Source organism: Chroicocephalus ridibundus, chromosome 19 (genome assembly GCF_963924245.1).
Source record: "Chroicocephalus ridibundus chromosome 19, bChrRid1.1, whole genome shotgun sequence".
Lineage (NCBI taxonomy): Eukaryota > Metazoa > Chordata > Aves > Charadriiformes > Laridae > Chroicocephalus > Chroicocephalus ridibundus.
Genome location: NC_086302.1, coordinates 1,250,071 through 1,273,366, shown reverse-complemented (window position 1 = coordinate 1,273,366; position 23,296 = coordinate 1,250,071). Strand labels below are relative to the sequence as shown.

The 23,296-nt window shown below is 56.4% G+C and overlaps 4 protein-coding genes across 25 annotated transcripts; all 4 read right to left on the bottom strand.

The window, feature by feature from the left end:
* Window positions 1-15: 15 nt before the first annotated feature.
* DCDC2B (doublecortin domain containing 2B) lies at window positions 16-7,131 on the bottom strand. 12 transcript variants are annotated; one of them, XM_063355736.1, is made up of 11 exons: window positions 6,941-7,131; window positions 6,333-6,637; window positions 5,417-5,474; window positions 4,898-4,974; window positions 4,532-4,663; window positions 3,864-4,010; window positions 3,352-3,391; window positions 2,917-2,985; window positions 2,511-2,703; window positions 2,178-2,274; window positions 27-878 (listed from the first exon to the last, which is right to left on the bottom strand). In XM_063355736.1, the coding sequence occupies exons 2-11, from the start codon at window positions 6,608-6,610 to the stop codon at window positions 797-799; spliced, it is 1,173 nt and encodes a 390-aa protein (XP_063211806.1). In that variant the 5' UTR covers window positions 6,611-6,637; window positions 6,941-7,131; the 3' UTR covers window positions 27-796. The 12 variants fall into 12 exon arrangements, 10 of the variants coding, with proteins under 10 accessions (XP_063211814.1, XP_063211807.1, XP_063211808.1 ...); XR_010073712.1 differs by having other exon boundaries at window positions 22-1,768; window positions 1,869-2,274; window positions 6,333-7,131; XM_063355738.1 differs by having other exon boundaries at window positions 23-878; window positions 2,496-2,738; window positions 6,333-7,131.
* A 127-nt stretch (window positions 7,132-7,258) lies between these two features.
* IQCC (IQ motif containing C) lies at window positions 7,259-10,690 on the bottom strand. 2 transcript variants are annotated; one of them, XR_010073714.1, is made up of 6 exons: window positions 10,547-10,690; window positions 9,937-10,080; window positions 9,067-9,406; window positions 8,743-8,861; window positions 8,406-8,494; window positions 8,240-8,280 (listed from the first exon to the last, which is right to left on the bottom strand). XR_010073714.1 is itself a non-coding variant. In XM_063355754.1 (5 exons), exons 1-5 carry the CDS (start codon window positions 10,619-10,621, stop codon window positions 8,239-8,241), a joined length of 720 nt encoding a protein of 239 aa, XP_063211824.1. In that variant the 5' UTR covers window positions 10,622-10,690; the 3' UTR covers window positions 7,259-8,238. The 2 variants fall into 2 exon arrangements, 1 of the variants encoding a protein (XP_063211824.1); XM_063355754.1 differs by lacking the exon at window positions 8,406-8,494 and having other exon boundaries at window positions 7,259-8,280.
* Window positions 10,666-12,897, bottom strand: CCDC28B (coiled-coil domain containing 28B). 7 transcript variants are annotated; one of them, XM_063355746.1, is made up of 6 exons: window positions 12,612-12,897; window positions 12,021-12,453; window positions 11,782-11,939; window positions 11,549-11,680; window positions 11,417-11,439; window positions 10,718-10,981 (listed from the first exon to the last, which is right to left on the bottom strand). In XM_063355746.1, exons 2-6 carry the CDS (start codon window positions 12,173-12,175, stop codon window positions 10,727-10,729), a joined length of 723 nt encoding a protein of 240 aa, XP_063211816.1. In that variant the 5' UTR covers window positions 12,176-12,453; window positions 12,612-12,897; the 3' UTR covers window positions 10,718-10,726. The 7 variants fall into 7 exon arrangements, with proteins under 7 accessions (XP_063211821.1, XP_063211816.1, XP_063211818.1 ...); XM_063355752.1 differs by having other exon boundaries at window positions 10,790-10,981; window positions 11,549-11,703; XM_063355751.1 differs by lacking the exon at window positions 11,417-11,439 and having other exon boundaries at window positions 10,666-10,981.
* Window positions 12,898-14,400: 1,503 nt separating this feature from the next.
* Window positions 14,401-23,177, bottom strand: TXLNA (taxilin alpha). Of its 4 annotated transcripts, none has more exons than XM_063355727.1 (11): window positions 22,943-23,177; window positions 21,383-21,534; window positions 20,038-20,376; window positions 19,431-19,522; window positions 18,278-18,448; window positions 17,741-17,935; window positions 17,444-17,563; window positions 17,080-17,154; window positions 16,467-16,559; window positions 15,974-16,069; window positions 14,401-15,569 (listed from the first exon to the last, which is right to left on the bottom strand). In XM_063355727.1, exons 2-11 carry the CDS (start codon window positions 21,498-21,500, stop codon window positions 15,219-15,221), a joined length of 1,650 nt encoding a protein of 549 aa, XP_063211797.1. In that variant the 5' UTR covers window positions 21,501-21,534; window positions 22,943-23,177; the 3' UTR covers window positions 14,401-15,218. The 4 variants fall into 4 exon arrangements, with proteins under 4 accessions (XP_063211797.1, XP_063211800.1, XP_063211798.1 ...); XM_063355730.1 differs by lacking the exon at window positions 22,943-23,177 and adding an exon at window positions 22,804-22,832; XM_063355728.1 differs by lacking the exon at window positions 22,943-23,177 and adding an exon at window positions 21,625-21,963.
* Between the last annotated feature and the right edge of the window lie 119 nt (window positions 23,178-23,296).

Here is a 23,296-nt window from a genome sequence, read left to right as displayed (position 1 = left end):
ACACTGAGGTTACCACATGGCTTTTCCCACTGGAGTCTGATAGAGTGCCTCTCATCTGTAAAATACCAACAGTGCAGTCTGTCCCTAGGGAAGGAACAGTGTTTTTAGTGAAATTATCAGTCCAAAATACCAGACAGATCACAGGAGAAATCTTTGTTACCCTTATAAGTACTCAGAAACACTAGTGAGGGAAATACAGAAAGCCTTGCACAAAGAGGGTTAATACAAGAGCTGTTTATTACTATGACTATGCTCCTAAAACAAGTTAACAGAAACAAGGTGTATATATTTTTGTGAAGAGGTTTAGTTGCTACAAACATTACCCAAGCATTCCAAACGAGAGGGACAAATGGTGTGATCTTTTTATAAGTAGTATCTGAAATAGAATAAACTTCCTGGCAGACACTTTGTTATAAAAGCTTATATTCTATTTGGTAATTCTTCCTTCCCAAGCTCAGATATAAACCAGTTTAATTAGAGTTCAGAGGAGCAGCCATCTCCTCTGCCACATCATCACGCCATAGAGATGAGGAAAGGGGGAAAATCTTCGTTATTTAACATTGTGCACCTGATTCATTTCTCACTGGTACTCTGCTTCTCAAGCCTAGATGATGAGGATACTTGATTTCAGAAGAGTTTGTTAATTCATTAAAAAGCTTGGCCAGTCTGTGGTGTCACAGAAATCTGGGATTCACATGCTTTTGTTATCTGTGTAGATGGCTGTGTACCTAACTGTCCCTCTCCCATCACAGTCTCTTTGTGAACTCTTCAGAGCTCTTTGCTGCCAAGGGAAACATCATTGAGTGCTTTTCCTCCTCAGAGTCACTGGCATCCCCTTTCCTTGCCACGGTCTTTTGTGATTTGTCTGTAGTCCATGCCTTTTTGCAGCAAGAAAGAAATACAGTTATTAACATAGCACTTCGCTATTACAGAAAGATTCGGGGACTAAATTCCTGGATTCTGCTTCCAGTCTTACCACAGCTTTGGTATGCAAACTTGGGTCTGTACATTAAATTAAAGAGTAGTTTATTTGGTGTCTAATGATTCTCTCCCACTGCAGAGGAGAGCTGTGACGTCCAAATAATAACAACTGTATAGCAGTGTGATCTGGGGGGGGAAAGGCCCACAGAAAGCAGTGGCATCAGAGTGCCCACCCCACTGAGAAACGCCCAGCCCCTCACGCAAACACAGCACACCAGGCTCCCCGCAGAGCCAGTGAGTCAGGATCCATTAGCTAATTCTTTACTGGGGCTTTCTCTAATTTAAGTTCAAAGGAGTTGTTTTCCTTTGAAGTTCTAATTAATCCAGAGAGACTACCCAGGCAGAAGTGTGAATCACCTACAATATAATACACGTCATCCCATTACATCAATTCTAAATGTCCTTATGAAAAGTTTAAAACATTAATGCACCACAAACAATAAGCATCTTGCAGACATTTTACACAGAATTTTATTTCAAAAAGAACTACATTTTTCCCCTTTAAAAAAAGGATTTAAAAACTTATTACTATCTAATATATGTCTTCAGTCATTTTATGACTTACACATTTATTCTCTGCCAGCTTCTAAGCTTCACCTGGCTCCAGTTAAGTTCTGCTTAACAAATTATATTTGGGGGTACTGAATTTTCGTGTAAGAAATTTGAACACAGATGGGACACTTACACACTTTATAGAACCATTCAGTGGAATAAATACCTTACTGCGGGTGCATCGTTTTGGCTTTTGGCATAAGTCCTTCTGCAACTCTCTGGGACAGGAGTAAGACTAGAAGTAGTACACACAAAAAAATCCAGGAAAGCCTCTAATATCCTTACTGCAGTGGGGAGCTGTAACTCTCGCATTCCAGAAGGGAAGCGTTCCTTACCCAGATGACAATCTCCCATCTCTCTAAAATGCAGAGCCCTGCAGTTACACTGTCCTCTGGTTTCTGAAGTTCCCCCTGGTGGTTACTTTCATCTTTACACATTGCAGAGAGAAGCATAGGGCTTCATAAACCTTACGAATCGGACTTAAAACAAGTGAGAAAATGGAAGGACTTCCCCAAGCAATTACTATGCCCTATTGGTTGATGTGTTCTCACAGGCTTTCTCTGAAGGGATAGATTCTAGTGGGACCATGAGTGCTTCCCTGCAGCAGCGAGACTCCTAACAGGGCAGAAAATCATTTCTCATACCTGATCAACACATCCACCCTTGTGTGTTTGTTCTCTTTTACTTCCTGAGCACCTCGCATCTCAGTCCTAGGATCTCTGGTTTTATAGACGCTTTCTTCTGTGAGGAGAAGAAAACAAAAAAGCTGTTCAGGGGGTATTGCAGAGAGCCATGGCCTGGTCTCGCTGAGGCTACAGAAAGGTCCTCGTATGTGCCCAGACAAGGAAAGGAAAGAAGTAGAAATACAGGAGTTACTGGACGGATCATTGCTTTCTTTCAGTGCATCTGCAGGTATTCTATCCTGTAGCATCAAAGTAAAGCCAGTCTTCCTCTACACTTACAGCAGCGTCCTCTACCTTGATCACGCCAGTGCTGTGCATTCCTGTTGCTCCTTCTCCTGTTTTGTCCTGCACGGGCAGGTTTAACATGGAAAACGGACTCTTCCTCTTCAAGGCAAGATTTCCTGGTTTGCCTCTGCAGTTGTGGAAAAGCAGCTGGGATCTTGCCTTTCTCTGCAGCTCCTGTGGTCTGCACCCTGCGACTGTCCAGCTGAAAGTATTCATCACACACTTCTGACAGGCCTTCTTGATAAAACAAGAGAAGTTCTGCAGGGCAATCCCCTAAACACCACAGTGTTCCCCTGTGACCCTTGGACTGGCACAAATCTCTAACACTGTATTCTCTGACCAAGGTTTTAAGTTGATATTACAAGTGAAACAGATACAAGGAACACGTAAAACACTTTCCCACAGTCACTACTACCTGTTGAGGTGGTTCAGGAAAAGCAGAGTCACCAGCACTGACCTGGGAGGTGGCACAGAGTTCACCAAACTGAAAACAATCAAGAAAAAGGAAAATTTAAAAGCAAATAGCACAGATGCACATTTCAATGGACAATCCAGGACAGCCCAGCTGCCATATCTAGTCTCTGTTGGGCGTTTTACCCACACAGTGAGCAGGAAAGATATCCTAGCTCCAGAATGAATTCTCCCAGCCCAGATTTAATTCAAGTGTGATCTGGCCACATCGCTGTCTCTAGCTCTTCTCCTTTGGGAATGGTGCCAAGCAAGGATGCTGTAGCCAATGGCAGTTGGGAATGGACGTTGCTGTGCACCTCCACTGCTTATGGAGGGACTTACACAAAAGCAACTGCAATCACAGCACAAACAGTCCCGTGCCACCAGCTGAGCCACCTACCCTTCTGTGGTATTTTTTGCGCCTGCTATTCAGGTGGTTCCTGTAACAAAGAAGCAACAGATTCTCAGCATCGGGCCAAAGTCAGCTGTAGGAGGACACGATCTCCCCTTTCCCCATAAAAGAGAGCCCTTGGAGGTGTGTTTTTCTCAGGGCAGGTGGAGCACACTCCACAGCGTCACACACATTCCTGTTATATCACACTGCCCACCACAGGCCTGTGACATGCAATGCCCGGCCTAATGGGCAGGTGCTGCTCAGTGCTTGATGAACACTTAACTGAGAAACGCCCAAACCACTTGCTTTCTCTGGCCCTGAATTCTGGATTTCAGGGGCTAACCCTTACACCAAAAGCTTTGAAAAACACATTATTTCTTCCTAAACTTCCCACACATGAAACAAGACTCAAGCCTTGAGGCAGACGGCCCTGAACAGGAGAGCTACAGAGAGCTTCAGACTTTAGCTGAAGACCACCACAGAGAGAGCTCTAAACCACTCAGCCGCAGCTTACGTACCACAGCGTCTTGTATGCAGAATCCTGGGGCACCAGCAGCTCAAAGTAAGGCAGTTTTTTGTACTCCTCATTTCCCACTGCCACATAGTAATCGCCATTCACCAGCTCCTCCCCACCAGACACCTGGGTTCCGTCCAGCCTGCAGAGCCTTGAGGAAGAGACAGCCAAGGCTTTAGAGCTGTCTTGAGACTGTGAACAACCCCTCAGCGTGGAAGCAAACGTGCAAAGTGGTAAACAGAACCGAGGCAAGTCAGAGAGGACCGATCATTCTTGGTATTACTCCAAGCAAGTATGCTGAAATATTACAGCCAGTGACCAGCGAGATGCAATAGATCTCAGCTTTCTCTTTGTGTCAGTAAATAGATGTATGAGGAGAAGGTAGTCTGTCGTATAAAAACCCCTCTCCCTAGACATAAACCCCTTTTTATGCCATGCTTTACTGCTTGCTTATTGCTTTTTCACCAGACCACCACCACCATCAGCCCTCCTCACAAAGCATTGACATTGGGGTTATCTCCGATTTAAAGATGGGGAAACCTGGAAAGGAAATGAGATTGTAAAAGCAGACTAGAAAGGGCTGTCTGAACTCCCAGTCCTCTGCTAATCAGAGCTGCTTGTGGTCTGGACATAAGGAAAGCGGGGCCAGCAGTGCCTTATCTGGATACTCACTTGTTAACAGCCCCACTGCGCAGGTCGGCTTTCTCTGTCAGCGTGGCCAGGAGTGCGTCCCACTGCAGCGGGGTGCTCTTGGAGAGCAGCAGTGGGAAAGGAGGGCTCAGCAAATCCCCATTCCGGAAAACACTGCAGTAGAAACAATCCAGAGCATGCGATCAGCCAGTATTCCTGCCGCTGTGGAAGGTGGGGAAAGAAGGTATACTCTGGAGCCTGAACAATATTTACAACAAATACTTCTGGTAGAGGCTGGGAATTGTCCCTGCAGGGCAGCATTCTCAGGATCTCACAGAGATGTTCCCTCCTCCAGCCTCCGAAAACATTCCCAGAGACCCTCCAAGGAGAAAACACCGAGACACTTACTGGATTGTGCAGGGCAGGTGGGTGCGCTTCTGCCATGGGGCCAAGACGTTCGACTTCCAGGGAGCTACAGTGCGGAACTAGAGACCGAGTTCAGTGCACAAGAACAGGGACAGCCCTGGCACCGAGCCTCCCAGGGCTGTTCCCTTTTCTCCAGCAGGACCTGCCTGCCCTGGGACGCTGCCTGCCCAGCTTTCAGGCTTGCTGCTGCTAGGTGAGGTTTGTTGTCAGCAACACCAAGGCTGGAGAGACTCTTCACGTAGCTGAGCGCGTTCCAGAATTGCCAGCAAACCTCAGCACAGATCCTTCCCCTGCTCTGTTAAGGGGGATGAAGGTACACAGCAGCAGCCCCTGCGCTGTCTCACAGGTCCTACGGATTCCTGTGGCACTTTTGCCTGATCTGCACGGGGCACCTTGCAGCCTTAAATCTCAACTTTAGTTTAATCAGCACCAGCCCTAACGTCTCTCACCTCCCCGCTCATTCTGCGCTCCCGCCTGCCCCCACTCAGCTGAGGGACTCACCTGCAGACCCTGGCTGTTCCTTGTCCCACGGAGCTCCTTCCTTCCAGGATTTAAGTAGCTGCCAGAACAAGACAACGACATTGCCACATACCAACTGGGCTGCGGCTGACTAGAGAGCAGTGAGTAAAAGACTGTCTGCTCTGCCTTGGTGCATCGCCACCAGAGGTGTGGGTCATTTATTTGGGTCACTCCTGAAATGAGTCTCCAGGTGCCTCACCTCATGGTCTCCCAGAACTTCAGGGTAAATTAAAGTCTGCTACGTGTAAGAAATCCCCAGCCAAACACAGACCATTTCAGATCCCCATGCTATACTCCTTTGTGTTAATCACTGGTCCAAGGGCTGACCAGTGTTAATGCAGCCTGGACCATCTCAACAAAATGCAACACGCACCAGGGAGCCAAATTCCCTGACACAGACACACACACAGACACCTTCAAGTCAAGCGATGCCACAAAACCCTCTTTAGCCCTCTGTATTTCAGGATGAACCAAACCAGCTCTACTTTGTGCAGGATTAGAAAGCAAAAAAAACCTCCATCAAACCAAAGCAAAACTATTTGTCAGGGGAGACAGTGACTGCCACGGAAGCGGGCAGCAGAGCCTCCCACACACCACACAACAAGGTGCACGGGAGGCAGAGCAGCGCAGATCACAACATCCTGCCAGAGAACGCATGCCTCCCCCAACATGTTTTCTTCTGCGAGTCCCGTGACCTTACCAGGAATATTTGCATTTCCCATGCGATCTGGAATATGTACAGTAGTTTCCAGTAGGAAAAGGAACTAATCGGTCTCTGTTTTTCATTGCATTTGTACCCATCTTACCCCTTTTTTCCCATTCACACGCTGATACATTCCCCACAGAGGCGATCTAAAGCTGCTTACCAAACCCAGAGACCAAAGGTCCATCTACTCACTTGAGCCTTTTGAACTTTTCAAAGCCCGCAGCCACGTACTGGCACCCGTCCTGCAGGTCCCCCAGCTCAGTGACGCGGCGGCCGTGCCTGGGTGTGTAGAGGTTCCTCACAGCCAAAGGCGCATGAATGCTCTTGGTCACCTCATTCAGAAATGCCTCAAAGGTCAGGAACCGCCGCTGGTTCACTACAAACTTCCTCCCAGGGAAGAAGGGGTCACCGTTGCGATACACCACCACGTTCTTGGCCGGAGGTGCCAGAGCTAAGCCACGGGGGCTCATCCCCGGGGGTCAAGCAAGCCCCGCTGACTGCAGAGGCAAAGAGACCAAGGTGGGGTGTGGAGGAGAGCTCCACCAGCCTCCCACCGAGCCCAAGCCCTTCTGAGCAGCCGCTCTCGCACTCTCCCGTCCCGTCACAGCACAGTCGGGCACGACTGGCTGTCTCCATGGATGCAGGCCCAGCAGGAGGAAGTTGTGGGCCTGTCTGGAGGCCACATCAAACAACCTGCAGAGCACCTTTCTATTTGAGAACCAGGAACCACTGGTTCTCTATTTGAGAACCAGGAACCAGCTCTTTAATCCTCACACACCAACTGCTGCGAGCTTCCTCACCAGCCACTGTGGCCACCAGCCTCAGATTAGCCAGCCTGGAGGTACATTAAGTGCCAGAATCTTTAGGGCAGCAGCTCGCGTCCCATCCAGAACAGCCCTATTCAGAAGCTGTCACTCCCTTGCCATCGTTTGCTACCTGCATGAGAAGTGCAATGGGTTTCTGTCCTGCGCGCGTTGGACAAACATCCACATCCCAGCAGACACACCAGCCTTTGCACTGAACAGGTTGCTGTGGGTCAAAGCAGGCCATGGACTTCCTTGGCTCTGCCCAGGAGAAGGTGGCAAGCCAGACAGGAACAGACAGGTTCAGAGGCAAGCTTCAGGAAAGCTTTTTATTCACAAACAAGTCAGCATCATCAGGAACAGAAAGATACATCTGCCACATGGCAAGAGTGACCGTTCAGTCAGCAGGAACACAGAGTGTTTGCACAGAAGACTTGGGGTCACAGTAGGGAACCACAGCACCACGCAGAAAGTCCCTTTCCGAGGGACCGCGAATGCCCCTGAACTAGAGCAACGTATAGACAAAGTGCCCAACCCTGTAAGCCCTTCCTTGCTCGCTCAAGTACCTGGTGTTCTCTTCAGGTGACTCTGCCACAGAGAGAGATATTACCACGACCAGAGATATGCAAGTCAAGAACCAAGCCTCATGTCTTGAAGGTTAGGTTTGATGTGCCAGCGCTCCCCACCAACTGCACGGGAAAGTTAGGGAACTCTTCTCCATACTTAGTACTTCAACTAGGTGTTCCCCAGAGCCTACCACGAGCGCCTGGAAATCCCAGATATCACAGAGCTGTGATGTGTAGAGCCATCCCAAATAAACAGCAAAGATACTGATATGGGTCACCCACAGTTCAGCGGAGAAGAGCCTCTTCCTGCAGGTTCAAAACACCCGCCGCCTTCAGGCACTTAAGTTCCGTCACAAGCGATCAGCTGGTCAGAAGGCACCTTCTGTACATGACAGTCTTCCCAGCCTCAATCTTCCCCTAGGACCATCCAGCTCAGCCAACAGAAATAGGGTTCTCGTGGAAGGAGGCCTCGCTGGGGCTCCCTCCAGGACACACAACCACCTCCTTGGCTTCACAGTGATGTTTAATCCCTGCTTTGATCAAATATTCATGTTTAAAAGAAATAAAAGGCTTTCTTGCCACATTCACCTGAAGCGGAAAACGTCAGCCCACAGAGCTGGAGCTCCCCCAAGCTGCTGCTGTCCCTGAGGTCGTGTCACGACTGTGGTGCTGCAGCTCCACTGCTTCTCCACGCCAATGCAAATGCCCCACGTGCTCAGGAATGCCCTCCTATGCATCAGGAGTCCCCAGCCTCTGCTTCAGCATCAAGTACTGCAGGAGAAAGAAAACCAAGTGTTAACGATTCAATCACAGAGACCTAGAAGTAGGAAAGCACCCGCCCTCACAGGTTAGCCAGCAAAATCATTGCGTTTGGCCAGAAGATGCCCGAGTCTCACCTTTCAAGCAAAGCAAACAGCAGCTCGCAAGGCCAGCGGGGGCCCAGGTACACACTGCTGTGTTCTACAGACAGGAATTATCAACGTCGCTGCAGCAGGACAGGAGCAAAGCTTGCAAGCAGATCCAAACAGCCCCTGTTTTCCTTCATCATTCCTTTTTTTCTTTTTCCCCCCACCAGAGAAGGAAAAAAAAGGGTACTGCCACCATCCAGTTCAGTCCTCGGGTAACTGAACCGTCACTGTTCAACCCCAGTCCCACCACAGACGGCACCGCTCGGGCTGCCCACAGGCACTGGTCTGACCCACTGTGTTGGAAGAGGCAGGGTCAGGCCCTTACATTTTTACGGCTGACAATAGCTTGTTGCAGCCACATCAGCTCCATGATCAAGTGATTTCTGTAGGACTGGAGACCAGACCGAGTTCGAGGAAGCTGCTTTATTTCCTCAAGTGGAATTCCTGCAAAGAAATGGAAGAATAACCTATTATTAGAACAAAGACTCAGACTGCACCTCCTCTCTCTCTCGCACTGAGTTCTTCTAACCCCTCCAAGATAGTCTCAAGGTTTTGGTTCTCTAAGGACCTGCTGTGCCCCAGCACTCACCACCAGGTCACGCGGACCACGCAGGAGCGCGCACGCTGCGCATGGGCTCCCGTCTCTTACCCAGACAGGCTTCGAGGGACTCTGCCTCCAGGACACCGCTGTCCCACGCAGGGAACGCGTTACTGTCGTTCTGCCACTCCTCGCTCTCTGCTGGGGCGCTGCACCCCTTTTCAGGGCATTTATCAGCATCAGCCTCGGGACTTGGGGGGCTCACTCCATCGCCTTCACCCACGGAGCTCAGCTCTTTCTGGCTTTGCAGCTGGGCTGTAGGTTTTACCGTGCTGCAGCCCCAGTCCCGTTCAGGTTCAGAGGTGTCCAGCTCCTCCTGCAGTTTTTCTGTGCTGGCCTCGTCACTCGGTACAGCCTCCTGCGGGTCTGTACGCGTCCCTTGCGTTGGCTTCTAAAGGGGCAACATGTGAGAGATTGAAAATATATATTGAAAAGAAAATATAAAGATCTGAACGGTGGCTCTGGTACAGGCTCTGTCCCAGCCAGAGATCTGCCGTTAGCAGCACTCCTGCCACGACACCAACGTGGTCTGGTTTTAACCATTGTGAAATTTTAAAGGGCTTTCCTTCCAGAAATGGTAAAACTATTAGAGAGCGGCGCTCAGCCACCACAGGAGGGTCCGGCCGTTCAGTACCACCGGGTGAGGTGGGTGCCTGGGGACAAGACCCACAGGAGACGCCTGCGCAGGTCGGGCGTTTGACTTGAGGCTGAGCTTCACTTGGAGAAAGAAATCCCCAGTCGGGGTCGCAGGGGCACAATCTGGGAGAATTACAGGCCGGGGCTCTGTCATTATAGTTTTTAATTTGGTTCCTGGGACTATACTGCAAACGTATCATCTGCCCAGTCGGCCAGGCCACACCACCCGCTTCGCCCCCCCTTCACCCGGGGCTACAGAAGCCCCCACCATCCCAACACACGGACCTCGGGGACGAACACGGGCCGCGGCAGGATCCGTCCCCTCCACTCCAGCTGGCTCAGGTCCCCTTCGATCTCCCGCACCACCTCCTCGTACTCTGCCCGCAGGCTCCGAAACCGCTTCCGCAGCAGGTAACCCCTGACACAGGCCTGCGGGCACGGGGCAGGGGCGCTGATGGAGCCGGCCAGAGCCCCCCCGCCGCCCCCTCCCCACGCACCCCCCGGGGCGCGGCCGGGCGCACAAGGAGCAAACACGCCCCACGTTTGGAGCCAAGGCAGGTTTTAATGAGGCACCGTCCCCCCACGGGACCCCCATCCAGCTGTGCACGCCCAAGGGCCCCTCCCAGCTGTGCAGCCCCCTCCCTTCTCCCTCGCGGCCCGTCCAGCCGCGTCCACCCCACAGGGACCCCCCCCACGGCGCGCCTCCCCGCGGGAACCTCCCTGCTGCCATCTCCCCCCGCGAGTGTCCCCTCCACGGCTCCTCCCCGCCACGTTCCCCCACGGGGACGCCCCCTCTGCCATGTTTCCCCACGGATGTCCTCCCCCCTCAGCCAGGCCCCACGGACCCCCGCCCACCGACGCCCCACCGAGCCCCCCGTCCCGGGCTGGCTCCCACCTGCAGGCGGGTCACGGCGCGGAGCAGCCGCCGCCACCCCTCCGCCTCCGCCTGCGGCCCCAGCGCCGCTGCCATGGCCGCCGCCTCCTTGGCAGCGGGGCGCCGCCTGGTGACGTCATCCGCCTGGTGGCGTCATCCGGCCGCGCCGCCGGGCCCCGCCCCCCCGTCACCGCCCCCCCGTCACCGCCCCCCGTCACGGAGGGTCCCACCAAAATGGCGGCTGGGGGAGCCGGGGGCGGGGGGGGCGCCGCTGTCACGGCGCTGCGAGGCCGCTGTCGCCTCCCTCGGCCCTTCCGCGGGGGGGCCCCGCTGTGGGGCTCCCGGGGGGGTCCTGGTGGCTGCCACCCGCCTCCCCCCCCGCCGGGCCGGGCACAGGGTCAGGGTCCGGCTGCGGCATCCTCGGGGTCGGGGCTCTCGGCCAGGTGCAGCTTCTGTCTGAGCGCGGGTCAAGGGAAAGTGGTGTCCCCCTGCCACCGCCATCAGTGCCCCCGCCACCTCCATCGCCGCCAACCGCCGCCACTGCCACCTCCATCGCCAACCACTGCCACCACCACCACCACCTCCATCGCCAACCACCGCCAGTGCCACCACCACCACCTCCATCGCCGCCAACCACCGCCACCACCACCTCCATCGCCAACCACCACCACCGCCACCACCTCCATCGCCAACCACTGCCACCACCACCACCTCCATCGCCAACCACCGCCAGTGCCACCACCACCACTGCCATCACTGCCACCTCCATCACTGCCACCTCCATCACCAGCACCAACCACCACCACCATCACCAGCACTGTCACCACTGCTGCCACCACTGCCATCGGTGCCACCATCACTGCTGCCACCACCACCCCCGGCCCAGGATACATGGAGCTGCTGAGCTCCTCCAGCTGCGGGAGGCAAAGGCCGAGGGTGAGGCGCCGGCAGGGAGGCCGGGGCCGGCGGGGATGCCAGCCATGGCGGCAGGGCCGGGCAGGGGACGAGGGGGGTGACACTCACGTGCGCCAGCAGCTGGTCCAGGTTCCTGTCGGCCACCGCTTTCTTCTGCTCCTCGGGGAGCTCCTCCACGCAGACGTCGAGGCCGAAGTGCAGCCGCGCCAGCTTCTCCTGCATCTCCCGCACGTGCTCCAGCTGCTCAAAGGAGCACTCCTTCCCTGCGCCCGTGGCCAGGAGCTGTCACAGCCCGCCAGCCCCGGCCCCCCGAGACCCCCCTGACCCCCCCAGCCCCTCACCGAAGGCCTGCAGCTTTCCCGAGTGGAAGTCGCTGAGGAGGCTGAGCAGCCCTCCCTCCATCTCACAGACGTCCGACACATCGGTGAGGAAGCTGTGCTGCAGCGGGGCCCCCCGCGCCGCCCCCGCGCCACCCGCCCGCACCCGCTCCTTGCTTGTCCTGCACGGGGGGAATGGAGAGGCTGGCATCGCAGGGACCCCGCACTGGAGGGTCTGGCGTCACCCCCGAGCCGCCACTGACCGCCTGAGCCGGGCACGCTGCCTGGGCGAGGGCAGGGTGGGCAGCGGCAGCGCGAAGGACGTGCTCTTGCTGGGGGGCAGCGGCCGCGGGGCCACGGGGGGCGCCGGCTGGGCCAGGCAGGCTTTGGGGCTCCGCTTCTTCCTCCAGTCCTCCATCCCGATGGGCGCGGGGACACCGGATGGACACAGCTCTTGGTGGCCCCTTCCCTGCGCGGGGCCTCTCGTCCCCGGGGAGGATCGGGGTCCCCCGGCGGGGAGGTGGCGGCGGCGGGAAGGCTGAGGCCGGAGCTGGGAACCCCTTTCCCTGGGCGCCGGCGGCCGGGCTCACGCTGCGTTATCCTGTCGTCTGCGCTGGAGCATGGCGGCGCGGAGCAAAGCCGGGGCCTGACGCGCGGCTGGGAGCCACCGGCCTGGCCTCAGCGTCTTCCCCAGCGCTGCAGAAAAGAGGATTTTGGCCACGCGTGCCCCGGGGCCCAGCGACCCCGGCTGCCCTCAGGGGCACAGACGTGGGGGGACAGTCACCCCCGGGGACCTCCGCAGCCGCGGGAGCCCCTTTGTCCGCAGCCTCCGGCCGCAGCGGGGGGGAACTGACCTGCGTGAGGCCCCGTCCAGCCTGCGGTGGCCGGCCCGGCCGTGTCCCCCGAGCCCACCGGACACCCGTCCTAGCCCTGGGGCCGGGATTTGCATTTAAAGGGAAAGGGAACTTCCTCCGGCCTGTCCCCAGGGCGGTGGCACTGCCGGACACCAGCTGCCCCAGCGACGCGCAGGATGACGGGGCCTGGCCCCAACCATGGCACCAGCGTCAGCTTCGTGCCGGCGTGGGGAGAGGGCAGGATCCGGCCCCGAGCCCCCGCCTGCCACCCCTCCAGCCCCCCATCCCGCCGGGATTTACCCCACGTCCCTCCGGCGTCACGGGACTCGTGTGACCGCAGGATCCATCACCGCAGGAAGGAGCCTCCCGCAGGGGCGAGATTAAGGACAGTCCCGTCCCCCAGCGTACGCAGAACTGAACGCAGCTTCTTATTTACATCCTTGCAGGACTTTAAGCCAAATCTTAGACATTCTGGATGCCAGGGACTGGCCAGTTGGGGGGTTTAACAGCAGCGGTGCCCGGCCCCACAGGGCAGGGGGGTCGGACGCAGCCCACGGCTGAAGGAATGAGAAACAAGAGGCGGCAGCAGCGAGGTTGGGTGCATTTCTATTGGATACGAAGATACATACAATAGTCCCCGCAGAGGTTATCTGTACTGTAACAGGGAAAAGGCAAAAAAAAACAAAAAAAAACAAAAAAAGGAGGTTTTGTGACTTTCTAAGAGGTTTGTCTTGTACTGAAAGAGTGGAAGAGAAGTCCAGAGCCCGGCTGCAGCCCTCGCTCAACCCGGCTGCTGGGAACGGGGTGCTCCCACCAGGCCAGGGCGACATGCGCTTCCTCGGGGGCTGCTGCCGGAGGCAAACACATCCCTGTGCAGGAGGAAGCAACGCTGACAGCGAGGGGCTGCACGACAAAGCTACGCTCAGCTCCGGGAAACATCCCAGGGGATGTTCGAGACTGTGGCACTGCGGAGACTCCTTAGACTCCGTCCCTGCTGCAGGCAGCCACCGCCCGCGGAGGGAAGGGGGACGCAGAGGCAGCTCCCCTGGCAGCGAGGCAGGTCCTTCGCAATGGCACCGTACAACGGCGGAGAAAAGAAGCAAGAGCAGCTGCGCTGCTGGAAGAGAAACCAAAGCTGTTGCGCTGAACACATCCACTGCGAGGAACGGCTCCGGCCGGCTCGCTTCAGCTTCAAGCAAAAGGGAGGCAATGCTGAAAATAAAGTCTGTCGTGAAGAGAAGCTGCAGCAAGGAGGTTTCCAAGCAAGTAAAGATCTCCCAAAAGAAGAGTGAAAAGAGAGTCTTGAGAAACTATGGAGAAATCGCCCAAGCGCCAGCAGAGCCCGCGTCTGTGCATAAACACCCTCCCAGCACGACAGGGTCCTTCGGGCGAGCGCTTCACCCTGCGGCAGAGGCCGCAGGGACCCTCCCAGACACAGCGGCACTTGGGACGCTCTTCTGAGAAAGCGGAGAGGCAAAGGAGAGAGAGGGGCTGCGACAGCACCAGCGCGGCCGGGCTGGAGGGCCCGCAGGGGGTGGAAGGGACCAGCCCACAGCACGGTCCTCGCACTGGTCCCAGCCATGCGGCACAAGCAGCAGGTCGTGGAGCAGACACAGGTTTTACCCTCCTGGAGCCCCAGCTCCGTGGACGCCTCGGAGACGACCCGCTCGGCACCGGGGGATGGGCCGGGGAGGTCCCGACGTGGGGGCAGAGGGGCTCAGGGGGAGCCTCCCCATCCCCTTGCACAACTGATCACACGCGCTTGTGCAAAACACTTGGGAATGAGACCTTTGGATTAACTGTTTAATACACTTGTGCACATGTGCGTATAGCAAAGAGGCAACTGTGAATCATAAGGCTATTGAGACACTGGCAGGTCCTGGGAAGAGCAAAGGCCCCGCGGGAGGACTGGCTGAACCGGGCACCCCCTGTTTCTCTGCTTCTTTTTGTCCCCGTTCAATACACGACAACCACAGAGGAGGGGTTTTCACCCCTCATTCGCACAGCTCACACACGAGCGAGACGTCAGCCAGGACATGAGGAAACAAGGGCAAGGCCGGGAGCTCGCTCCTGCCTGATGCAGAGGAGGGAGGGAGAATCCAGTGCCGGGAAACACTTTGGTTCTCCGCTGCTCAGCTCGTTTGCTTTCACTCAATGCGAGAGTCACTGTGAAGGTGGAGGCGGCGACGCACCCAGCTGTCCCAGCGCCGTGTGCCAGGGCAGATCCACGCGCCCGCTTTTCCTCAGCTGTGCTCCGTTTTTGGGGAGCCGCAGCCTGCCAATGACACGGTCTTCTAGTGAACGGGCCGATCAGTTGAGTCTCCATATATTAGTTATTCACGCGCACGCAGGGAGGTGGGTCATTCTAGTTTTCATGTATATCCATATATAAAGTGTACGTTGCCCTGCACATATCATATATATATCATATATATATATATAAAAATTTTAAAAACCCTCCAAAAACCTAAGCTAGGAAATCTCAAATCCGCAGGAGGGCTGTCCTCTCGCGCCTGTCCAAGGACCAGGAGAGGGGCATCAGCTCGAGTCTACGGAAACATTCACGTTACCCTCCCTCGCCCCACCTCTCTCTACCGCACGGCGGGCTCAGTCAGAGCCCTGAGTGCCTTCCTCAGTCCCGCTCTGCCCCAAGGCTCCTATGCTCAGTTCTCCCAGGCTCTCCGCAGGATCCGTGTTGTGCATCGGCTTTCCTGAGTGAAGGCAATCCTCGGCCAGGCGCTGCTCTGCTGGAGCACCTCCCGCCGCCGCCTCAGAGCCGTCCCGAGACGGGTCCTTCAAAGGCTCCAACAGGTCTGCGTCTGCCCGGGGCGCGTGGGCACACAGGTCTTGCACCTTCTTATTGAGGTCGTTGCGCTCCGTTTGAAGGGCTCGGCACAGTTTCTCCAAGCGCTGGATTTTCACCTGAAGCCCCTCTAACTCTTTGTCCCGAAGGGTTTTCTGCAAATAGAGAGGCAGTTCAGACTCTACCACGCTGGGGACAGACAGGCAGAAACAGGGAGAGATGAAACCTCAAAGGGAAAACACTTGTGACCAAGCAAACGTGGCATTCAAAGGACCCGATGCTATTGTCACTGCTTCTTTCTTCCGCTGCCCCCACAGAGGCCAAATGCCGCGGAGACTGACTTCTTCACGCACCTCTGCACTAATTAACCAGCACTTCTGCCACGCAGCAGAGGGCTCGTGCCATCACGTACAGGGAAGGAAATCAAGCTGAAGGGAAAAACGCCACCCCGTACCCAGCCTGCCCGCAGTAAGACAGGAGCTGCCTCGGCGCCAGCCCAACGCCACACAGCAGGTCACCGGCCGCCCGCCCCCGCAGAGCACAGCCAGAGCCTCCTCACCTCCTCAGCCATTTCCAAGAGAGCCTTGTTGCTGCTCTCCCAGCGCGAGCGATACATAGTGGTCTCTTTCTCCAGCTTCTTGATTTTCTTAGTCATCTACAGAATCAGTGTCAAAAAGGGAACAAATAAGCCACAGGCAGAGCCGCTGCAGCCAGTTACATCTCACGTGTCCTCAAACGGGCACCCACTTTCCCAGTGCAGGCAGCGAGGTGGGAAACGTCTCCTCGTGTCGCTGCTGCACCAGAGGGAAACACTGACCAGGCAACAACAAACCAGAGACAGGGGTGGTGCTGAGAGGGGACACAGAAGTCACCGTGCAGGGACAGTACCAATCTTCTATGAGCAGCCAGCTCGTGGCTGATTTTAATACCAGCAAAACTAAACACAACTACAGAGCTGCGGCTTTTCCAGCTCGCAGAAGCATCGGGGAGAGACAGGCAGGCGGTGCCTCCAGCCCACACAAGCGCTGCTGGGCAGCAGAAGTGTTACCCACCTTCTCCATCTCCTGTTTAAACGTCGTGAACACTTCACTGCTTTTGGAAAGGGTGTTCTGGAATTCTTCAAACTTCTCTGTGTAGAGAGCCAGCTGCGGGGAGAGACAAGGTTACAGCTCCTCACCACGGCACCTCCCGACAGCCTTCCCCAGGAGAGGGGGGAGGTCGGCCAAGAACTGAGCTAGTTATCTTGTGACTGGACTTTATGACAAACAAACGGGCAGCACGGAGCTGCTCTGCCAAACATAGGTACCGGGGAATGTGGAAAAATTCTTTGTGAGGGAAACGTCCTCAGAGACCGTTGTGTTCTGCAAACATCTGGCCTCGGCAGGAGGCACTTGCTGGGTCTGATTCAGCAAGGTATGACCACACAACTGCTCCCAGCACTGGGAAACGCGCTGGTAAAAACCAAGGCCCCTTCCTCCCAGAAGGTGGAATTGCTGAAGGAAGCCTCAGCTCTCACCGTGCTGACACAGGCTCACCAACACCAAACCCAGCAGAAATCCTGCCCCTCCGTTTTACAGATTAAGGAACTCTGGGCTGTTCCCTGCTGAGGGAGGAAGGAAAACCAAACCAAATAACCAGGCTGAGCACACCGACTGAGTTACTCACCTGCTGCTTGAGATGTGTCTCCTGCTGCTTCATCAGCTCACACATCCTCTGCGATTCCACAGCTTCCTTCAGCAGCTAGGGAAGAGCAAAAGCAGTTACCCGGCTGCCACCGGGGAAGGCTCTCAGCATGGCCCTGCAGGCACTTGGCCTGGAGACGGGAGCGGGCTGGGAGAAACACAAAGAGCAGAGCAGGGCTCCAGCCTTGCTCCTGAAGGAGTGGTCACCGCTGGGCACGCAGCAGGCCTGGGACGGCCTGATCCAATTTGGGCTCTGCTGTTGGGATCCAAGAGCAACCAGCCCCCACAGAGGGACAAGGCAAAAAGCAAAGTGCTCGCAACCATTAGAGAATCACTGTAAGACTTACAAAGTCCTTCTCCCGCTGGTGTTTCTCCTCTGCCTCCTTCAGCATTTCCTGCGCCTGCTGGAGCTTGGCGTCCACCAGCTGCTGCTGCAGGTCCTTGTGTTTGAACACCTTGTCGATGTGCTGCCAAGGGAACACCACCAGTCACTGACATGCCCGGCCCAGTCCTTGCTGCCCAGGCAACGACCCCAAGGGAAGATCCCAGAGGCCCCTTCTCCCCTCCGGCAGCAGAAACACGCTTCACTGGGCAGAAGGGATGTACCAGAGCAGCCCTGCACCAGGTCTCCCGCCCTGACCCACCTCCTCCCGCAGCTCGTACTGCTCGATGAGCTTCTTGAGCCGCTCCGCCAGCTCCATGTTCTCCTGACGCAGCTTGGAGTTCCTCTCGTTGTGCTGCTCCATCTGGAGCTGGATGTCATTCAGCGTCACCTGGAAGTGGGATGTCACCTCCCTCCGCTTCTCCTCTTCCTCCCGCGTACGCTGGACACCCTCCTCCTGCGCGAGGAAGGCAGAGACAGCAGGGACACGTCAGCCTCTGTGCTGGGCAGGGTGGTGAGCAAACTGCCCAAACTGTGATGCTCTGAACCCGCCCAGCCTCTAGCTAACGCTTATAGCAATCAGGAAGGGACTTTGGGCCTTCCCCCTCCCTTTCTCCTGTGAATATACCCCAAAATAACACTCAGGCGCTATGGATAATGATGGCTTAAGAGCAAAATTAAAGCACGGTAGGCTGTGGGCAGTCATTGGTGAAGGTAAGTTTGCCAAAACGTCTCACAGCAAGTGATCCAAGCGCTTGGGATGAAGCAGCTCCTGGAATAGTGCCCAGGAGGCACTTGCCTTGAGGGTGCGGTTGTGTCTCTGCAGCTCGCGGCACAGGCTCTCCAGCTTGCTGCGGGCCAGGATGGCCTTGCTGTGCTCGCTCTGCAGGTGGTCCTTCTCTTGCACCAGCTGCGTCTGCTTCTTCTGCAAGATCTTCATCTGTTTCTGGGAGTTACGGTGCTCTTCCAGCTAGGACAGGGGAGCAAAGGGCACAGATGCAGCAAAACTCACCAGGACAACATGCTGTGTCCCTGTGAGAGAACATGGGGATCAAAGAAGCGCTCTCTGTGCTCCGAGAGGAGGACAAGAGCTTTATAATGCACAAGATGCCACATCTGAGCAGAGCCCAAGGTCCCCTGGACCAGGCCTTTCTCCTTCCTGAATTCGTGTCCTGCTGGAATCTGAAAGACTTGCACATTCATCCAGCACCTCCGTGCACGTGTTGCTCAAATGGGCAGACCTCCGAGCACAGGGAAAACCTGAACGTGTCCACTGCGGACACGCGCAGACAGCCCCACACCTCTCCTTTGTACCACATCCACGCACAGAACCAGACCCATGCCCAGCTCTGGTTAAATGCGACATCGGACTTTGGGTGTGTTGTACGGCTGAACGTAGCCACACATCGCACTACGAGGACTCTGCCAACCACGCATTTCTTGCTAGGAAATTATCATCAGAAATGCAGCGACTGAGTGGTGCAGACAGGAGACGTATCCATGCGGTCCTCGGTCACAGCTGGGCCTGCCAACTCGCAGCTCAGCCCTGCCTGCAGAGAGACCGGGACACGCAGGCTCAGCAGAACAGACCTGGCCACAGTAAACTCCTGGGACAGGATGCGGCTTCCACATTAGAGAGGCAGAGAGAAAACAGATCTGAAGTCCTCTTAGATGCAGATTTGCCAAAAATACTCCTGTCCATGCTTACACTTCTGCAAACGACAACGCCTGGTTTGACCAAGGATCGCCTGTCCTCTGATACTTGGACATCCAGCACTGCAGAGATCCCAGAACATACACTGCAAAGCTACACCCGTGTTCCTGGACTGTCCCTCCTGACATCAAGAAAAAAAATCTACAGCCATCTCCCGCCTCCTCGGGCAGCTCCCGCGCTCGCTGCTGCAGTGTCCTCCCCCAGCCCCAGAGCCTGGAACGCAGAAACGAGCACTCACCAGCTCAGCGTATTTCTTGCACAGTGCGGCTAGTTTCTCCTCTGGCGTGCTCAGGGTGTTCAGTGTCTGCATCAGCAAAGTGATTTCTTTACCTGGAATGAGGCGCAGAATTGAAATAAATAAATAAATAAAATAAAACCCCTTACACGACAGAGTTCTGGCACATAAGGGCGCAGACAGGAGAGACAAACCAGGTCTCGCAGCCGTGCCTGCCCTGGGCCAGAGTTACCATCTCCGGTGCCTTCTCAGGGCTCTGCCCCACAGATTTCACCACATACAGTGGGTGAACAATTGAAGCAGCTGGGGAGAGACCTGGTTTTCGCAGCAGGAAACCACCACTGGGCTGGCTGAGAGAGTTGTGTCCAGCAGAAGAGAAATCCACTGAATTCAGAGGCTGCAGCAGCACCCAGGGGCACTCAGCACCTTTGCAGCACTCGGGACGTTTCCTCGCATACCACAAAACAAGACGCCGCATCGTTTCCAAATACCGCTGCACATCAGGCACCTGAGGCGCTCATTTCACCAAGGGCAATTAGTGCAGTATAAAATCAATGTCGGCACTGAAGTTCTCAGGCTGGCGGCACAACCAGAGCGGGGAACCTCTTACCTAGGCCCTTGGCTTTCTTCTTTTCCTGAGCCTTCTTCTGATCGCGCTCTCCACACTCCTCGCCAGGTCGAAACTCTTCGGTCCCCTTCGTGGTTTCCTTCTCCCCGTTCATCTCGGGGCCGCCCGTCTCCTGGTCACCGTTCCTCGGGGACTCGCTACGACACTTCTCAGCTTCTTCTGGCTCCACAGGCTCACTCTGCCCGCCGTCCTCGCCTGGACCCTCCTGGCTGGCATCCACACAGTATGTGTTCAAGATGTCCTCAAGCTGTCTGCTTAGCTCTTCGGAGACGTCACGCACGGCAGGCCGGGAGGACTTGGTGTCCTCCTGTGCAAGAGGAGCTGTGGGAGACAAAAGCATGAGACTTCCCCCACACCGTCTATTCTCTGGCCTCCCTAAGCACACGGCAAAGGGAAGGATTCCCGAGCACCCCACTGCACCCAGGGCCGGCTAAACTTCCAGCAACATGAGCTGCTTTGTTCTGGCCGCGTCTCCAGCCAGCTGCCCTGACAATGGAGGTGCATTCCTAACAGCCTCTCTTTTGATCACGAGAGCATGACCAAGCCCCTGACATCTGTCAAGAGCAAAAATTGCCCCCCCTCCCCACCATCCTTTAACGAAAGCAGGTTGTGCATGAGCTTTCCCTCATAGGAACTGCCTGCTAATATCCCCAGAGCCAGGCTTTTTTACATTACAATAGATTTTTAAACCTGGGTTAGCCTCTCTCCTCACACACGAGAGCAGCTGTACAGCCTCAGATCAAAGGTGTCTTGTCCCCAACAGCAGACGCTTGGGGAAAGAGCAGGCAGCACATCCTTCGGTACGCTTTGCTTCCAAAGCTTCTCCAAATGAGAGAATCGCAGCAGCTCGTCATTAAGCTAACTCTACTGGCTGTGCGTTTCCTACATCGCATTTACTAGGCACCAGAATACAAGGCAGGGTTAATTTTAACCAAACGCCTACTCGATTAGACCTGGCTTTCGTCTTCCAGAGTTATTTTTATGAAGCGCCAGTAACGGGGCAGGTCACTCAACACTGTCCCAAGGAAAGAGTTGTCTCACATTTTCTCTAAGGAACACTTAAGGCCTAAGCAACGATTAACAACCCATCGTTTTCAGGTGAGAATCAACCCCACGCTTCGGTCAGGAAGCGGTAACTACAGCTGCACACACATAGAAATAGGAAGAAACCAGGGGCTTCTACCTGGAAATCACAGCTGCTCTTATACCGGCCAAAAGAGCTGGATACAACGGCTCACCCTCAGGCGCAGAAAACACCAGCCCGACTCTTTCCAGGCTGGAAACCTGCCCTCGCGCATTCCCCACACCTCGCCCCGGGGACCCCCACCTTCCAGGGGTGCCACGGCCTCTGGCGAGTCGCCTCCCTCCAGCACCAGCCCGCTGCTCATTTTGGAGGAGTTAGCAGGCCGCGGGGCTGCTTTGGTCTCCGCGCCTTGGTTCTTCATGGTGACTTTTCTTCCCGCTCAGTTTTGACAAACCCTAGAGAAACAGAAACAGCAACTACACTTAATTTTAAATAATAGCAGTTTGGAGGATTTTAGGAGTCATCAACCTGGACTGGGAAGGAACCTGTTCTCGGCAGAGGCTGCCACCCACAGCTCCGCGCTGAGGAAAGCATCATTTCGTGTTCGATTTGCACCTCACCACAAAGGTCTCTGTGTCAGGACAACTGCTCTCCAGGCGAGCAGAGCTGGAAGCAGCCCCTCCTCGGGCAAGGCAGCATCTCCCGTCTCACAGACAGCACGCAGCTTTCCTAACCCTCTGGGCACAGCATTCCCAGCCCTGGCTGTCCTCCCGCCTCGTCCGCACTGTGTTTTACTGTTGGATTTCATTTTCAGAGCGGTCTGTGCACACGGACAGAGAAACCCCCTCCCTGCGGCAGGGCATCCAGAGACCAGAGCCTCAAAAGAAAGGTCAACACTTACTAAAACCGCGTGCCTGGCTGAGGAGAGCCCACAGCTCCCTGGCAGAGCTGCTGCTCAGCGTCGAAAAGATTAACCAGCACCGCCATGAGCCAACGCCAACAGACCGAGCCCAAATCCTGGCTCCTCTCTCCTCATCCTCTCTCCCTCCACAGGGTATGTATGTTCTCACCCTTCCCACCCGCACCCTCTGCTCTAGTAATGACGCTAATTAGGGAGCGGAGGCAGCCGATGCTCCTGGTCTAGAGGCAAGGGATTGTTGCCAGAGAAGCGCAGAGCGGCTTTTCTTGCCGTTTTGCAGCAGTTACACAGAGACCTCGGCTTTTCCTCGGAGAACAGCCCAGGACAGGGCTCACGAAGGAAAAAGGCAAGAGAAAATTAGCGGCGGCGGCAGCCAAGCACATGTGTCATCCACCCACGCGCGGGCTGGCGGCCGTGCCCGCTCCCACCGGGCCTGCCAGCCCCGCCGCACGCCCCACACCTGCCCCACAGCCTCGGGCGCTCCTTTTTTTGCCTCCGCTGCTGTAAATAGCGCAACTCCCGCCCGTTTCCCGAGGCTCCGCCGGGCCACAACCGGCCCCGCAGCACCCCAGGCCCCCACGCCCCGGGCGGGGGGCGGCCGCTGCCCCCCTGCCTCGGCCCTCGACATCCCCCGACGCTTTTCGGCCCTCGACCCCCCCCCCCCGGGCCCCCTCGGCCTTCACCCCGCCCCCCCGACACGGGCTCCGCGGCAGCCCCTGCCCTTGGCACTGACACCCCCCCAATGCCCCCTCTCCTGCGCCCCCCCCCCATTACTATTTTCACCCCACCCCTAATTAACACCCACCTCCCGGTCCGTATCCCCGTGCCCCCCGGTGACTACCCGCCCTCCCCTCCTGGCAACCCCGGCCCGGCGCTCCCGCCCCCGCCCCCGCCAATGCCCAGCTGCCCCCCCGCCCAGCACCGCAGTGACGTCATGCACGCACCCCCGTGGCGTCAGCGCCAGCGGTCTGACGCAGGTCTCCCCTCTCTCCTCAGCCAATCAGCGCGCAGGAGCCGGCGGCTCCCCAGTACATGGGAGGGCAGGGGGGTGGGAGGAGGGGGCGGCCCCTCGCCGGTGCCGGTGCCGGTGCGGTGCCGGTGCCGCCGCCGCCGCGCTGAGGGAAGCGGCTCCGGCCCGGGCCTCCCCACGGCCGCGCGCTGCGCATGCGCCGGACCGCGCCACCGCCCAATCAGCGACGGGGAACCGCGGGGGCTGCCGGGAAACACCGGGGAGAAGCGGGAGGGCGCTGCGGACTACAGCTCCCGGCATGCCCTGCGCGGCGGCGGCAGGGGGGACT